General features: G+C 35.3%; 1 protein-coding gene and 1 pseudogene across 3 annotated transcripts in view; both read left to right on the top strand.

The window, feature by feature from the left end:
* DNAL1 (dynein axonemal light chain 1) overlaps positions 1-16,706 on the top strand; it is a 36,880-nt gene extending 20,174 nt beyond the window's left edge. For all 3 annotated transcript variants that reach the window (XM_011370896.2, XM_023537052.1, XM_023537053.1), the window contains 3 exons: positions 6,427-6,553; positions 7,423-7,563; positions 11,774-16,706. In XM_011370896.2, the coding sequence (XP_011369198.1) occupies positions 6,427-6,553; positions 7,423-7,563; positions 11,774-11,814 (309 nt within the window). In that variant the 3' untranslated portion in view covers positions 11,815-16,706. The remainder of the gene's footprint in view (positions 1-6,426; positions 6,554-7,422; positions 7,564-11,773) is intronic.
* Positions 1,797-1,915, top strand: LOC111746121 (annotated as a pseudogene).
* Positions 16,707-18,101: the final 1,395 nt, after the last annotated feature.

Raw genomic sequence — 18,101 nt, 5'->3', positions numbered from 1 at the left:
AGCATAATAACAACTACATTCCTATCAATAAGTATCTTAAATGGAAAAGAATCAAGTGATTCAACCAAAAGATAGAGTGGTCGAAAAGATAATAAAACAAGACTCTTACATATGAAAAGGAAGGAGATGGAAAAAGATATTGCTTTGATGGACCTAGAAGTTATTTAAGTCAGACAAAGGAAGATAGACACTATATGATTTCACTTATATGTGGAATCTAAAGAATAAAAAGAACAAACTAATCAAAACAGACTCACAAATATAGTGGACAATTTGGTGTCGGACGGAGGGGAGGGGGGTTTGGGGGGCTGGGAGAATGGGATGAAGAGCTAAAGAAGTACAAATTAGTAGGTGATGGATGGTCACGGGGATGGGGAGCATGGCGTAGGGAATGCAGTTAGCATTAATACGTTGGCTAGGTGGAAGGTCATGGGAGGGAAGGTGCAATTAGGGGGATTGTTTTATGAACTATATAGCAGTCTAACCAATGTACTGTATACTTGAAACTAAATAAAAATTAAAAAAGAAAACTCTAGAAAAAGAACTAGACACAATGTAGACAAGCAATATACCAGGTGTAGAATTCAAAACGCTGGTTATAGGATGTTCAGTGAGCTCAGTGAAAACGTCAACAAAGAGATAGAAAATATAAAAATGGATGGAGATAGATGACATAAAAACAAACCAGTTAGAAATGAAGAACACAACTGAAATGAAGAATGCATTAGAATCAACTGTAGATCAGATGAAGCAGAGGGTCGATTCAGCAATTTGTAAGACAAAGACGCAGAAAACACCCAATCATAACAGCAAAAAGAAAAAAGAATCCAAAAAAATGAGCGTAGTTTAAGAGGCCTCTGGGACAATATCAAGCATACCGACATTCATATCATAGGGGTACCAGAAGGAGAAGAGAGAGCAAGGAATTGCATACCTATTTGAAGAAATAATAATGGAAATAACTTGGTGAAAGAAATAGACATACAAGCCCAGGAAGCACAGGAAGTCCCAAACAAAATGATTCCAGAGAAGACCACACCAACCAAGACACATCATTATTAAAATGGCAAAGTTTAAAGATAAAGAGAGAATCTTAAAAAGTAGCAAGAGAAGAGCATTTAGTTAGCTACAAGGGAGCTCTTGTAAGACTGTCAGCTGATTGCTCAATAGAAACTTTGCAGGCCAGAAGGGACTGGCATGAAATATTCAAAGTGATGAAAAGCAAGGTCCTATAACCAAGTTTACTCTACTCAGAAAAGTTATCATTTAGAATCAAAGGACAAATAGAGTTTCCCAGATGAGAAGAAGCTAAAGGAGTTCATCACCATCAAACCAGTATTACAAGAAATGTTAAAGGACTTTTATAAGAAGATAAAAATGTGAATAATAAAAATGAAATAACTACATATCTATCAACAATCACTTTAAATTTAAATAGATTAAATGCTACAATTAAAAGACATGGGGCGGCTGAATGAATAAGGAAAAAAGACCCTTACGTATGCTGCCTACAAGAGACACGCTGTAGATTGAAAGACACACACAAAGTAAAAGGATAGAAAAAGATATTTCATGAAAAAGGAAATTAAAAAAAGGTGGGGTAGCAATACTTATACTAGATAAAATAGACTTTAAAACAAAGGCTAAAATAAGACAAAGAAGGACCCAGCAATTACACTTCCGGTTATTTATCTGAAGAAACCCCAAACACTAACTCCATTTGTTCATTGAAGCATTATTTACAATAGTCAAGATATGGCAGCAATCTAAGTGTCCATCAATAGTTGGATGGATAAGTCTACGGCCATGCCACCCTGAACGTGCCCGATCTCGTCTGATCACGGAAGCTAAGCAGGGTCGGGCCCGGTTAGTACTTGGATGGGATACCACCTAGGAATATCAGGTGCTGTAGGTGTTAAAAAAAAAAATAGATGGATGGATAAAGAAGTGGTACATATATGCAATGAAATATTACTCAGCCATAAAAAAGAATGAAATCTTGCTGTCTGCAACAGCATTGATGGACCTAGAGGGTACTATGCTAAGTGAAATAAGTCAGAGAAAGATTCTCAAATATTGCTATAGTATATAATTTCTCCCACGAAATGTAATATATATCTAGAAACCACAAAGAAATTGTAAATATAGGATTAAAGGCATGTACAGAGATATTATCGAGCTGAACCCTCACTTGCTTAGATCTGTTCACTTTCTGTAGACTATCAGTAACACCCAATGGTTAGTTTTCTTCCTAGGATGTGTGGATGTGTGTGTGTGTATACACATACCATACATTTACCAAAGTCAACATTTTACCACTTACGCGTAGACTAAGGAAAAATAAATCTGCATAGAGATACATATGCTGGGCTTCAAATAGGTTTACATGCTGATTTATTCATCCAGACATAGCAGCCACACAGAGCATGATTTAAATAGCTGCCTCAGTAAGTTACACATGACTACTCTAACATGTGAAACGTGGAATGTTAAATTGAAGGAAAGGGGTCTATTTAAAACTACTTAGGAAAACTGATGATTAAAGTACATTATAAGCCCATTTGTATATGTGATCTGGCCTATACCTTCCTTTTGGATCTGATTTCATATTACTCTTCTTCCTAGTTGGTAATTTCCAGTCACTGGCCTTCTTTTTTCCTGGAACATGCCAAGTCCATTCCCACCTGAGGACCTTTGTACTTGCTGTTTCCTCCGCCTTAAAAACTCTGTTATTTCAGATTTCCACATTACTGTCTCCTTTTTAAAAAAATTTTAATTTTGTTTTTCAGTTTTTTAAATTAAATTTATTGGGTGACATTGGTTATTAAGATTTTATAGGTTTCAAGTGTGCAATTCAATAACACGTCATATGTCTTTTGCATTGTATGTTCACCACCCAAAGTCAAATCTCCTTCCGTCACCATATATTTGATCCCCTTTACCCTTATCTCCCTCCCCTCTCCCCTCTTTCTCTCTGATAACCACTAAACTCTTGTCTGTGCCTATGAGTTTATTGTTTGTCTTGTTTGTTCATTGCTTTCAGTTTTATATCCCACATATGAGTGAAATCGTATGGTTCTCACTGTCTCCTTCTTAACCTTCACACTTCAGCTCTAATGTCACCACCTCAAAAGTGACCCGTCTACCTTATATCTAAAGTAGCCCTTTAAACAATAACTCTTACCACTTATAATTTTTTTCATCTCTCTCAGTACTATCTGAAATTCTTATTTATTTGTTCTCTCTCACTCTCTCTGTCTCTCTGTTGCGTGAGTACATGGATCCTAATGAGCATGTCAGTTTTATTTATCAGCATCTACATTAGTGCCTCATACATGTAATTGGCACTCTATAAGTATTTACTGAATGACTCAATGTATTTTTTTACTAACTACAAAAACTATTAGGTTAAAATTTTAATTCTAAGAGTAATACATGTTAATTGTAAAAAAACACATCAAGCAATTTATAAATATATGAAATACACTGTGAAAATCCCTACCTACCTCCTCAACTCCATGGTAACAGAAACAATATTGTTTTGTATACTTTAACATTGTTTTTTCTGCACATACAAATAAATAGAAAAAATAAATAGATATCTGTGTGTGTGCTTATGCATCTGTGTGTGTTATATATATTTGTACTAATAATGTACAGCACTAGTATTTTTTTCTGCTTTTTCATTTAATATATCAGGAATATCCTTCCATATGAAACATGCAAATTTAATGCATTCTTTTTTAAGAGCTGTATAGTTTTCCACCATGTTGTAGCAAATATCGGAATTTCTTTTTTTTTTTTGAGGATGAGTAATATTCTGTTGTATATATATATACCATATTTTGTTTATCCATTCATCCATCAATGGCACTTGGGTTGTTTCCACCTTTTGGCCATTATAAATAATGCTGCTATGAATATGAGTATCCAAATATCTCTTTGAAACCCTTCTTTCAATTCTTTTGGGTATATGTCTGGAAGCAGGATTGCTGGATTATATATGTTTGGTTTTTAGAGGAACTGCCAAACTGTTCCATAGTAGCTGCACCATTTTACATTTCTACCAACAGTGCACAAGAGTTCCAATTTCTCCATATCCTTGTCAACACTACTTAATTTATGGTTGTTTGATAGTAGCCATCCTAATAGGTATGAGGTGGTCTCTCGTTGTGCCAGCCTCTTCATTTTACAGAGTAAGAAACTAAAGAGAAATTATTTGTTCATATGTAGAAGCAGACCAATTTGCTAAATGCTTGTTCACTGAATGTTCAGTTCTCCAAAGGGCCAATTTATTGAAGGACAGAATTTCACTGGATTGATTCATCAAACTTGCCAGATCTTACTGATTGATATTCACTAGGTTGCTTCACCAAAATCTTGTCTTTATTACCTGCTTATAAATATATAGAAAATTGTGTTGCTTGGAATGTTTTCAACACATTTTGAAATTTAAGTTTTTATTCAGTGTTAATATTACTACAGCTATTTCGTCCAGATGTTGGATTTGTCAGTCCATCTTTGTAGAATGTCAGTTGCATATTTTAGCCACTGATCACTTCTCAAGTGATTAAACCACATAAAAATAGTAATCAAATTGAATTGGTTAGCAAATCCCTAAATTTAGGGACGTACAAAAGATAGTGGAATAGATTGACCATGTGTTAGAAGATAAAACTATACCCTGGACATTCAAAGTTTATACAACATTGTAAGTCAGTATGCATAAGAAATTCTCATTCTGCAAAGTCATATTGCCAAGTAAAGTCCGTAGATGCACTGAAATTTGGTTATTGCAAATTTCATGGTTATGAAGTGTCTTGGTAATAGAATCCAAATGGCTGAAAACTAAATTAAAGCTAAGTTGACTTCAAATGAGTGAACAAAGCATTACAGACAGCTTCAAAGTTACTGTACCTAAAGGAATTTCTATCCTATCCTATTTAAAACAAATTACCATAATTTGTAAGTTAACAATGTTTCAGTAAATCAGTAAAAGTATAAATTCGGCAAGTTGGCTGTTTAAAGAACTGATCAAATTGACTATGTGAAAACTGACCAAGAGTCCTCATCTGCACATGTAAAACAACACTAAATAAGTGGGAGAACCCAGAATTAAACCTAAATCTTCCAGTCTTTTTTACTGCTACCTCATACTTTCTAAATTGGAGACAGGAAGTGGATGGGGATACAGTGCAATGAAATATATGCAAGAAAGTTTAAATTATGTAAAGACATTCTATTCTTCTGAAAGACACATATGATATACTCATTAGATCCTTTGGGAGGAGATATCAGAATACTAGCCAAGGGATTTAGTTAAATCACAAAGTTCTGACCTAAGAATGCCAGGATGGACTGATTTAAAAGTTTCTTTTACTCTAAACTGTTGTTTCTTCTACTCAGAAAGTGACACTGAGACAAATTATGGGAGTTGGGATGACAAACAGCACTAACTCAGGCCACTCCATTCTCAGTTTTTCGTCTTGGTTCCACCAGTACGAAAAGTGCATGTGTTAAGGATTTTTATTCAGTGCACGTTTATTCTCTATAGTCTTTGAAGGGACAGTTACCAGGACATAGATGTGGACCCCACATTCGAATCATTACCATGTGGTCATAGGTAAATTCTTTTGGGTTAAGAGGGGATTGAACAACTAATTGGTCCTGCCTAGTATTTTTTTTTTTTTTTAAAGAAATCACTACATTTTGTCTTATGACTATTATAGAAGGAAGTCTTTGTGCCACCATTGAATATATCTGTCATTTAAGAGTATGATGTAATCTTTATATAATAATGGATTGTGGGTTTTCAACTGAATTTTGTACATCAAAAAAAAAAAAAGATGAATCGATGTAAATAGATAGCAGAATGGCTAGATAAATATGTGATAGGAAAAGGATAATAAAGTAATAATGGTAGAATCTGGGTAGTGGTATTTACTATAAAATTCTTTAAGCTTTTTTTGTTGTTGTTTGAAAGTTTCCACAATAAATATCAGGGGAAAAACTCTGAAATTTAGACCTAGCTCTACTGTTTAAGAGAAAAAGCCTTTAATCTCTCTATAATCAAATAATCAAATAACTTACTTTGCCTATCTTGAATGTTATAAGGATCAAATAATATAATGTATAGGGAAGTAATTTGAAAACTATACCATTCAATAAAAGTGATAAAATAGTGCTATTATTTTCCTTCTTAGTGATTTCAGTAGCTATTCTTAGTTCAGATCAGTTTGAAGCAAGGAAGAGAATGTTCTACTTGGCTTTCTTAATAAGAAAAAACTGCTACACAACCTTTAACTCTTTTGCCAGTGGACAGGTGAGTCTCAGTTCTCTCTGAAGGCTATCGTCTTTATAAGGAAGGGGAACAGAAGGAAAAGCTTAAAAATAAGCGTGTAAGTCAAATAGCTTTCTTTTTTTCAGGAAGCAGTAGGAGACACGTTAGAAGAACTGTGGATCTCCTACAATTTTATTGAGAAGTTGAAAGGGATCCATGTAATGAAGAAATTGAAGATCCTCTACATGTCTAATAACCTGGTAAAAGACTGGGGTAAGCTGAGGCTGGCTCTTTCCTAATCTTCTACCCGCTGTTTATAGAAAATAGCCTAATAGAGAACAAGATGCCAAATGGAGACATTTATTTCTAAGCACAGAGGGAAATAGCTATAGGAGTTCTTATATTTCAGCTAAATGCTTGAAATTTATATTTTGATATTTAATTAGAATGATTAGAATAGAATAGATCTTGGTCCTATTAATAATGAAAACATTTAAATTATTATCTAAAGGCTGAAAGAAATCAGTTTAAATGTAACAATTTTTGGGTGGAAGACTTATTTGACATCGATATTGTTTTGCTTTATTGTACATTATTTATTCAGCATTTTCTAAAGCCCTATTAGGTGACATGAACTATATGCCAGACTCTTGAGAAACATTGTTGAATAGGACACTATCCCTGCCCTTAAGGAGGTCACAGCTTAGTGGGGAAGGTTAGTTTATAAGCTAACAATTATAAAACTGTGTGATAAGTCCTACAGTAGAAGCTTCAATGAGTTGCTTTAAGAATTCAAAGGTGAGGGAAGGAGTCGAGACAAAAGCAGTTTAGCTTAGCTCATACTAATGCAATAGAGCGTAGAGACCTGCCACTGGAGAATGATTTGTTCTTTTTGATTCTGAACCTCATTTCCTTGTTCTATTCTATCCTTAGGCTAGCGTAAAAGTAGAAGAGGTATAGGTCTTCCTTTTCTCTCCTTTTCTGTAATGTTTTCGGAAAATGACTTCACATGGTCTGACTTCAAAATCTTAAACAACAAATTATTCTGAATAGTCACAAACAGTGATACTGGAATTCAACCTCAAAAATCATAACAAGAAAACTTGCTATTTTAACGTGGAATGTATTCTTTGTACTTGCAGCTGAATTTGTGAAGCTGGCAGAACTTCCATGCCTGGAAGACCTGGTATTTGTAGGCAATCCCTTGGAAGAGAAACAGTCTGCTGAGGGGAACTGGATTGAAGAGGCCACCAAAAGAGTGCCCAAACTGAAAAAGCTGGATGGTGAGTGACTCTGAGCCAGCTCGGAAGTATTTTCTAGGTATTAGAATTGGATTTGTGGCATGAAATCATGAAAAGGAAGAAAACTAAAGAAAATGATAGATTGTCTCTAATCTCCAAGGCCATTTCTGTCCACAGGAAATTTTATGGGCCAGGTTTGGGCCAGGTTGAGATGAAAAACTCCTAGGACATTTAGACTGGTATAAGATCATCCCTAGACAAAAACTTATAAGAAAGCTGACCTTATTCTCAAGTCATAAAGGCATTATTTTACAGAATAATTGGATATAATGTTAAGCAATTGCTTTTTCATAATTATAGTGTTCTCTATGCCCCTCCCACCCAATTTTAGTTTCCCATATCTAAAATAGGTGTCGATGTCTGTAGATATCCCTGGCTAACTGAGTTCAAGTCCCAGTTCTACCTCTTAATATTTTTGTTGTCATTGTGCTAGTTAGTTAATCTCACCAAACCTTTTCTTTTGTAATATAAAAACAGACCTCTCTGGGTCTTACCTCTTCCCAGTGGTGCTGCCAGGATGCCAGGCCAGGATTCTGACTGTTCCAGAACTCACAGACTACTCTTTTTTCTACCACCCCAAAGAAATATTTTTTTAGTCTGAGCAGAATCACTATCCTCTCTTTTTTACATCATTCTGAATCTTCTCACAAACTCTATCTTCTCAGTGATCTTAGGTTTTTCAAAGATAAAAGCCAGTAAGTCTGACTGTATGTTTCTGCTTTCCACACTGCCCCTGAAGCAATAATGCAGAGCCAGCTAGCCTACCTGACTGAATGGGGCAGTAGTGGGGAGTGAACTGGTGAGGAAAATCACCATCATCATCCTATGTACCAAATGCATATTTTCCTTATTGTCTTCATCGCCATACCCATCCTGACATTCACAATCCAAAACAAGAGGGCCTAGTTGTCTATGGTTGAGGCTTCCTTGTTCCTCAACCCTTCTCTCTCCTCCTTACCACCCCTGCTTCCCTGCCATTCTACCCTTCCTACTCGGTGTCTCTCCATCTCTCCCTTACCACCTCTATCTAAAGTTCAGTGCTCAATCCTTTTATCCACCTCAGATTACTGTGGTGGTTGTTCTTAAGTGGTGCTACATCCCTGTGGAGGGATATTTCTGAATCTCTGGGAAGACAGTGAAGGAGATCTGTACAGTTTGAAAAAGTTTTACAGGTGAATCTGATATGCATCCCTGGAAGAGATGTGCTCATCTGTCCTCCAGTTGGGAATTTTTACATAAAAGCCTCTTCAGTAGCTCTTTCCCTACACCAAAAAATTTTAACAGCTTGATTGATGTGTAATTTTAACTACATAAAATTAACTACACATATTTAAAGTACATAACTTGATGTTTTGAAATATGTATACACCTGAAACCATCACTACAATTAATATAGTGAACATATATATGATGGTGACTACTGTTAACAATACTATATTGAATACTTGAAAGTCGCTAAGAGAGCAGATCTTAAAAGTTCTCACTACACACACAAATACTATAAGGTGATGGATGTGTTAACCAAATTTATTGTGGTAATTCTTTCATAGTATTTATGTATATCAAATCATCATGTTTATATCTTAAACTTACACAATATAATATGTTAATCATATCTCAATAAAGCTGGGGAAAAAACGATAATGAAAATATGCATCACCTTCAAAAGTTTCCCTTTGCCTCTTTGTAACCCTTCCCTCTGCTCTTCACCACCATCCCTCCCAAGAGAATTACTGATCAGCTTTCTGTCTCTATAGATTGATTTGTATTTTCTAGAGTGTTATATAAATGGAATCATGCAAAGTGTTCTCTTTTTTTCCCTTTGGATACATACTTAGGGGTAAAATGACAAAAATAGTAGATTACCTCTTGTGGGGAGGTACAAGAATAATCAGGAAGAGGCAAACAGATTTCTAAGATACTGGTAATGTTCTATTCTAGCTCCTAAAATGAGTGATGGGTATACAGTCATTGGTTTTGTTACTCTTTAAAGTATTTGTATGGTATTTGTATGAATGAAATTTCACAGTTAAAAATTGAAATAAAAAAAGGAGAGGGTAGCTTTATTACACATTAGACATCTTGGACTTCTGCCTAAAATATGTTCAACATAAAAATGTTCGCTTTTGGTTGGATTCTAGAAACCATTTGAAATCATTTGTCTTTACTTCCTTCAGGATTGCACACAGGAAGTGAACCCCTTCCCTTAAGAATGTAACTGAATCCCTTATGTAAACAGACCAAGCCATATTTTAGCCTTTTGGACCAAGCATTGCCCTCAGGCCAATCTGAACAGCCCCTAGAAGAACCACCTTGTTCTATACTAAACCAGTGGTGGGATAGGCCAGAGGGATGGTCACGGCTGCTAACTTGCCAATTTTTGCTCCTCTTGTGTTGCTTATAAACAAAACTGAGAGATCTTAAAAAGCTAAAATGAAAAAGACATACAATACCAAATGTTAGTGTGATGTGAAGCAACTGGAACTCTTATACCTTGCCAGATGGTAATTAATGTAACTTAGTATAACCACTTTGGAAAACTAGCATTATCTACAAAAACTTTACATACATATCCCTTATGACCCAACAGTTTTTCTCCTAGCTATATAGCCAAAAGAAAAAGGTATGTATGTTTACCGAAAGACATTTATGAGACTGTTCATGCAGCATTATTTTTGTAGCTATAACTTTGAAATAATCCAAATGCCTATCAATAGTAGAATAGATAAATTATGACATGTTCATGCAATAGAATATTAAACAACAATGAGAGTGAATGAACTATAGCACACAATATAGATGAATTATACAAACAAAATGTTGAGCAAAAGAAGCCAGACATAGAGTGCATGCTATCATTACATTCATATCAATTTCAACAACTGTCACAATAACCTATAGTGTTACATGGTAGGGTAGATTATACCTTTTGTCAGAGGATAGTGACTAGAAGGAGCCTGAGGAAGTTTTTCGGATTTTGGTAATGTTCTCTGCCTATTCTCAGTACTGATTACTAGATGTGTTCACTTCGTGTATGTTTATTGATCTGTACACTTTTTGTGTATTTTGTGTACTTTGTATGTATGCTCTACTTTTCATGTATGTTATACTGCAATAAAACATTCACTCCGTGATGCCTTTTCCCTCCCTTCTCAGCAAACAGATGCTGTAGGCAGGGGTCCCCAGCCCCCAGGTTGTAGAACAGTACTGGTATGTGGCCTGTTAGGAACTAGGCCACACAGCAGGACGTTAGTGAGTGAAGCTTCATCTGTATTTGCAGCTGCTCCCTAGTGCTAGCATCACCACCTCAGCTCCACCTCAGATCATCAAGCATTAGGTTATAATAGGAGCACCAGTCCCTGGTGCCAAAAAAGTTGGAGACTGCTGCTGTAGGGAGTATAGAGAGGTAGACCTCTGCTCATGGCCATAAAGAACATAAATGTTCATTTAGAAAGGATGACAGAGGAAGAGGCACTGGAATTGGTTCTTAATTAAGAGTAGAGTTTAGATGAAAGGAGAGTTGGGGAGGGCATTCCAAGATGGAAGTACTTTGTTAACTAAGAATCCAGTGTTAAGAGTGTGCAAGATGAGTTTGGGAAACAGTGAGTTTTGAGCAGTTTAGCTGGAGTGAAGGGTGACTGACTAAAGAATTAAGACTGAATAGTTAGTTGACTGGGTAAGATTGTGGGCATGCTTCAAGTGCAGGAGCTTAGACATGAGTGGCCCTTGGCCCAGTGAGAACCTGCAAATGTATTTTGTTTTCTATGCTTTGGTTCTTTTTATTTTTTCCTCCAATTTATTCCTAATGTTTCATACTTGGGGGAGGAACATAAAATTCAGATTGGGACTGCATATTTTATTGTGAACAATAAAGAATATTTCTTTGTGTTTAACGTACAACATTTTCAGTATGTATAGGGCTTTATTTTTCTGCCTGGCACCTTTGGGCATTTTTATTTGCAACTCTGCATTTGGAGAGCTAAATATTCATAAATACTTGTATTGATCCATTTGAGAATTCTCCTGAGAGCTTTTTGGATAATTTAAAATAAAAAACTATTTTATGAAATTATTTTTATTATGGCACACTTCACAGCATTTCAGAGCTTCTCAGGTTAACTGGAAAATATTTTCATTTAGAATTTTAACAATCTGTTGAAAATACCGGAAATAATTTTCTTTTTCATTTTAGGTACCCCAGTTATTAAAGAAGATGAGGAAGAAGAAAACTAATACTACGTTTTCCACCTTGTGTTAACTTATTTAAATGTCATAAGAACAATAGATAAGTTTTGTATAATTGTCCATTTTAAAGATTCTGTGTGGGGCAAAAGGTTCTTAAGATAAAACAAATCTTTGATTCCTATTTTTTTTCTTAACCTATTCAGTATTTCTCCCCCAAAGTGGTAACACCAACTTTATATATTGTAGTCCCCTTTTTAGTAACTGTAAATTTTCAGTTTTTATGTTCAGTCCCAGTTCTGTACTGAAGGATCCCATCTGCTGAAACCTTTATAGACCAATCATTTTTAACAACAACAAAGGAACAAATGTGGTTCTTTATTCAATTTTTTTTTAGGCCAGGCATTTAAATATGTATACTTAACTTTTGAATCTGTAGACCAGCTTTCCTGAAGGTCCATCTCCTCATGACACAGAAGCACAAATGTGTACATGCCTTTTGTTCAGAAGGCAGCAAGTGACAGGAAGAGTTCCTCTTAGAAATGCAGCAGCAGCCATAGAACCAAGACTTCAAAGTCATAGTGGAAGAGCTATGGTGAAAAAAGGAAAAATTAAAATCCCGGAGGCCTTATAGCCCACGTTATGTTTACTTATTTGTTTTTCCAAAAATGTGTGCATTGTCAATTGGAATTTAGGTTGTATGTTCATGCATGGCCACTTGAATCACTGCGCTTAGTCAGTCAGTCATTCTGTGACCCAGATCAGTGCTTAAAATGATGGTCATGATTATTCCTTTGACTAGTACTGTGGTCGTGTCACTCATGTGGACCTGATCTTAGGCACACTTTTTGGTTTATAGTTCCTTATATGTTATGTAAGGAAATATATATAAGCATTAGCTTTATTTGAATTCCTAGCCTAAATCTTGGCCATTCATACATGTCAAATTTGCCCTAATAACTTTCGTCTTGTCGACTCCTATGTTGGGAGAAGTGATTTGTTATAAGGGTATGGACTGGATTTGGCACCTTTCAATAAATGAAATTTAGTATTTCAAAATATATTTTTAGGAAAGTTCTAAGTTAAACAGCTTTTAAAATGAATTATGTAAATGGTTGTGGAGAGAAAAGAGATGTTTCATTATGGGATCCCAAACAAATGGCAAAATTTTTGAGGATTGTCTCCTCTGTGAAGCATTGTAGGTGATGTAACCTCAAAATTGCAAAGCACTAGTTGGATGCAGAGCTTAGAGTTTATCATATAAGAAAAAGAATTCTCTTTGGAAAATGCAAGATATGGTAGTCAGTAACCAGATGAAGTCCATAGCAGGCCATGACCAAAATCACTGATAGACTGTAGAAAAGACGTCAGAGGCCCTCTGCCAAATCGTGCCTAAAGTCCCTCAACCAGAGACTATTTTCCCATTTACTTGTTTAAAATCAGTCAAAGAGAGAAGAGTCGTTTTTTTAAAGTGATCACATAAGTAGTCTTGGGTTTCAGAAGTTTTCAGCTATCGTTTAAATAGGAATTATATGATTTCTCATAGTCTGATCAAAAGGGACCACTGCTTTGACAATCAATTCTAAATACGAACGAAAAGAAAAATAATCCAACACCTTTTTTTAGCTTCTTTTTATTATTTTGTTACAATCTGATAGGAAAAAAATCTTTACTCCGACTGGCTTTTAATTCAAAGTGTATGGGTATTTCTTTTGTGCACCACAGGCAGTGAGTTTTCACCTCAGTGATATTCAAGGCCCAGAAGCTAAGAGGGAAGATTATTTTCTTTACTTGTAATATGAACGTCATCTAGTAGGCAAGCTTGAAGCCATATTGCTATGTATGGATGTATTTTCTAAAAGTTACTATGGAAGTGAATATAATAGGGAACGGATGACTTCATATTGAATGTTTTTGTAAAATGGCTTACAGTGTTGGTGTTTGTGTTTTTATTTTTTAAGTCTGCAGTATAGAAACTATTTTTTTCAGTTTCTCCTCATTTTTAAATGTCTTAATCACTGGTAGTTCTCAGAGAAATATGTAACGTGATTTTCTGTATCTATTTCACACAAAATTCACATTCAGTTCCATTCGACAAATATTTGATTAACTTCTATGCATCTCCTTCATCGAATTAAAGCCAGAATCCATGCCATTGGAAAATGGAAGATAGAGTGGAGGAAGAAGTTCAGAATAGTCTCTCAAATCATTCTTTAAATCACCCTTTACTACTGCAAATTTATGCTTCTTGGATTAGGTCTTTGACCTACTTGGAATGGATTCTCTGTGCTCCCAGTTTAAAACATTATGCTTAATTTTAGTGGATCATTTAAATTTCTTCTATTCTCATAATGATGCTAGAGCTCTGGAATCAGTCCAATATTTTAATTTTTCCATAGGAAACTCGATTTAGTCTACAGAGGATTCACTTTTTCTATATTCCCTAACTCTAAGCTTATGCCAGTATTACCTAGTCAGGCCTCGAAAAGTTTTGTGTTCTCTGTTAATAGGAGTTTGTTCTTTTAAATCAGTTTCTCATTCTTGGCACTATCAACATTTTGGGGTTAATAATGTTGTGTGGGACTGTCCTGTGTATTATAGGATGTTTAGCAGCATCTCTGACTTATACTCACTGGATGTCAGTAGAACCTTTTCCGCAGTTGTGACAACCGAAAATGTCTTCATACATTGCCATCTATCTCCTGGGGCAGAGAAGTGGGAACAAATTTATCCCTAGTTAAGAACCAGTGTTTTATATCAACATTCTTTTTGTCCAGGGTTCATTTATTTTCACTTTGTAGCTGTATGCCACCTGAGTTGTATGACAGAAATGATGTATTTAATAATCATAGATGTAAGGAGGTGGTTATTGGTGTTTTCTACTTTCGTGATCTCATTTTAATAATTCTCACACAATTCACCTAACATTAGAAACTCAGGGCTGGAAATTTCAACTTTTTTTTTTTTTTCAGCAGAGTCTCAACTTTTATTTCTTAGCATTTTGCTTATCTGAGAACAATGATTATTAACCTACCTCGCTCTTGCTAACAACAGAGTCCAACTTAATGATAGATTTTGCTTTGTCTCTAAAGTTCAACATTTTGAGTATCTTCTAGAAAATGGATCATCATTCTTTAAGTGTTCATTCATTATCCAGTAATGCACAAAATTTTGCAGACTGTAGCCGTCATTAAATACAGAAAAATATTGTATACAATTTGGTAATCATATATGAAAGTTAACTGGTGTAGACACTAATTTTGGATGTGATTAGAAGAATGTCTGGTTACTGGATCCATTCTACAAGTAGAGGTGGTATAAGACACTTAAATGTGGTTCCTGTCTGGAAAGAGAAATTTTGACTTGAATAGATGCTTCTTCTGATCACTTTTTCCAGTGGTCTGAAGTAGAATAAAGAGGAATAAGAAATGAATCTTAACTGTTGACTTATTCTCAGAATTGGTGATGTGTAAGTAGAGTTGAAGGTAGTTATCTCTGTGACCCAGAATCTTCTACCTGGGTTTTTCTTAGTCCTAAATGAAAAGAGTGTAGGGCCTGGGAAGGTTGGATTTAATCATTAACTTAAAAAAATTAAGGGAAAGTGTCAAAGCATCAATCGTGAGTAATTAATGTCTCTGACTGTTAGTTACAAAGACTTTACATTTGTTAAGTAGTGGTAAAGGGAGGAAACTAACTGCTAAACTGAAAGTTATCCTTTACCAGAAATTAATTCCTTTGGCATATAATTTCTTTATTTGGGCTGCTTAATGTGTATGTAAATAATTACATATGAAACAAGATTCAGTATAGCAGAGTAAGTGCTTTCTGACACAGCTAACTTGACCATATTTCTTTATCTTCACTCTAGCATGAGGGGTTTTTTTGTTTGTTTATAAAACCATGAAATAGGTGCAATAAAAAAATTATGGGTATGTTTTTTTTAAAAAAATCACTAAAGTGTAGAAATCCCACATCTATCTCTCTATTCCTGCCTTTTTATAAACCAGTGACTACAAAGAAAGAAAACTGAAAGGAATAACTGGACTGTCTTACCTTTTCCTGACCTAAAATTTTTACTTGGCATTTGGAGAAGTCATAACTGGATTCTAGTTAATTTCCCACATTGGGCAGGTGAGAGGGGAACCAGCTAACCAAATTATGATCTAGTAAATTTAGCAAGGGGGTGAGGGAGAGTAAACTATTTTTCAGTAGATTTGCACTTTAAAATTATGAACTGGATGTTGGTGGAAGGCACTCCCAAAGGGCAGGTGGGCAAATACCTTGCCTGCATGTGAGTATTAGAAAATCAAACCTCAGCCTTGCTTGTTTTGTTTTAGGCCCACCTGAGCAAGAGTTGTGTGTTGACATAATCAGAGTCAGGATTTCCCTACTTTCCCACTTGGTGTCATCGTCCATATCTGCTACATTGACAGTCATCCTTGGGGGGATGTGTTAAGTATAATTCTGCTAGTTGTTATAGAAATTTTGTGAATTATCTTTCCTACGTCGATTTTAAAAATTAATTTAGATGTTGGCTAAATTAAGTAGTGGCTAATGTTAGGAGAGTGGGAATTTCTTTGCTTCTTTGATTAGCAGGTTACCTGCCTCTGAGGTGCTGTTGCCTGGAGTGATCAATCCCATTAAAAGACTGGGGAGTCGGTGGCTGTAGAGAATTATACATATTGCTAGCTACTTCTCCTAGGGTGTCAGTCTGGTTCACAAGCATCATTCCAGAATCTTAGGCTTCTAGAACCAACTCCATTCTGAAGAACATTTTAACATCTATTAATACTTTGGTAATAATCTTTTATATGCAGGAATTTTGTAGCTTGACTTTATGACTAAACTTATTGTGTTAAATTATTTAGAAATGTTGAGTTTCTGAATGTTATTTTGTGAGACTTGTTTTAAAATAGTAATAAATTGTGTTATTTTATAAAAAACTAATTTGTATCTTTTTTTGGTTACAATGTGAACTTCAAATGATACTCAATTCTGAAGAAATTCAGTCTTTGTATAACATTCCACAGCTGTGTGTGTGAGGGAGAGGGAAGGAGAAAGAAAAAAATTTCATTTCTTTGCCTTTTTTTTTTTCTTTTTTCCAGTAGTTCACTACTAATGATAATTTCCTCTCAGGTTTCTAGGTCTTCCCCAGAAGTTCTCTGGGCACCATTTAGAAAGCATGCTTCCAGGTACAGCGAGTCACTATTGCACTACACCATTCCTAGTTCTCAGTTTCAGAAGTCTGCAAGGTTAAGGTTGGCTGATAGGCCCTTGATCTGGAATAACCTGATGTTGGCCAGGTCCTTTTTATACACAAGAAACAGGAACTGAGCAACAGCAGTGACATTAATATTTTCCCAGCACATATTGTGTGCTGTCAGCCAAATAAGTATAATTTTGGTCACAGAATGGGATTGTATTGTAGCTTCTACTTCTTTATTTCACAGTTCTTTGGTTATAGAATGTTTCTTGTTGCTGTCCTCCCTTAAAAAAGCAGGAAGATTTTAATGTATGAGCCTATAAAAAGAAAACCTTAACTCAGATCATAAGTAGCTCATTATTTTTTAGTTCATTGTTTTCTAGAGCAAAGGATGGACATCTAGAATCCTGACATTGTTTTACACTATAGATATGTAGTTTTAAATACATATGTATGTATATGTAAATACAATCGTTATATATAATAAAAGGATCCCAAGTGATGACCCTCCCTCCTAAAATGCAGTCAACTCTGCAGCTATAAAAAGAATGTGCATAGGATGCCCATAATAGAGTGAAAAAAATAACCCATTGTTATGTGTATATGTATATAGAGTGGGAGTGTTTGTGGGGGTGTGTGTATATATATATATATACCCACACACATATATATATACACACACACTCACATTGGTTGGTTGGTGGTATGGAGAAATGGAAACTTATGATGGGGTTGGAGACTGGTACAGTGTGTGTGTGGAGAGTATATTTATGATGGAGTGTTGTGGGGAAAGTGGGAGTGTGCGAGTGTGCAAAGACAGGATTGTGAGGGGAGGGGAGTGTGGGAAAGGAAAAGGAAGAAGCTATTTAATTGGGGAGGGGGAATGAGGACATGCTTGTGGGGAGTGTGAAAATTTGCATATCCATTGTCGGGGTCAAATATATGCTGAGAAGTGTGAAAGGAAAACATGGCAAGTGAAGACATGAGTGTACAGGAAAATGTTAGAACACATACCAGTATTAGCCTTTATAAATACAACTTTTACCTTATTATTGCAATAGGTTAGCTATAATTTTAAAGCCTTGTTAATCTTGTAAATCTTGGTGAAAACCCCACTGACGCTATGTTCATAAAA

This window comes from Pteropus vampyrus, unplaced genomic scaffold (genome assembly GCF_000151845.1).
Source record: "Pteropus vampyrus isolate Shadow unplaced genomic scaffold, Pvam_2.0 Scaffold177, whole genome shotgun sequence".
NCBI classification, from domain to species: domain Eukaryota; kingdom Metazoa; phylum Chordata; class Mammalia; order Chiroptera; family Pteropodidae; genus Pteropus; species Pteropus vampyrus.
Note: the sequence above shows the minus strand (reverse complement) of the source record. Positions and strands in the feature narration are given on the sequence as shown.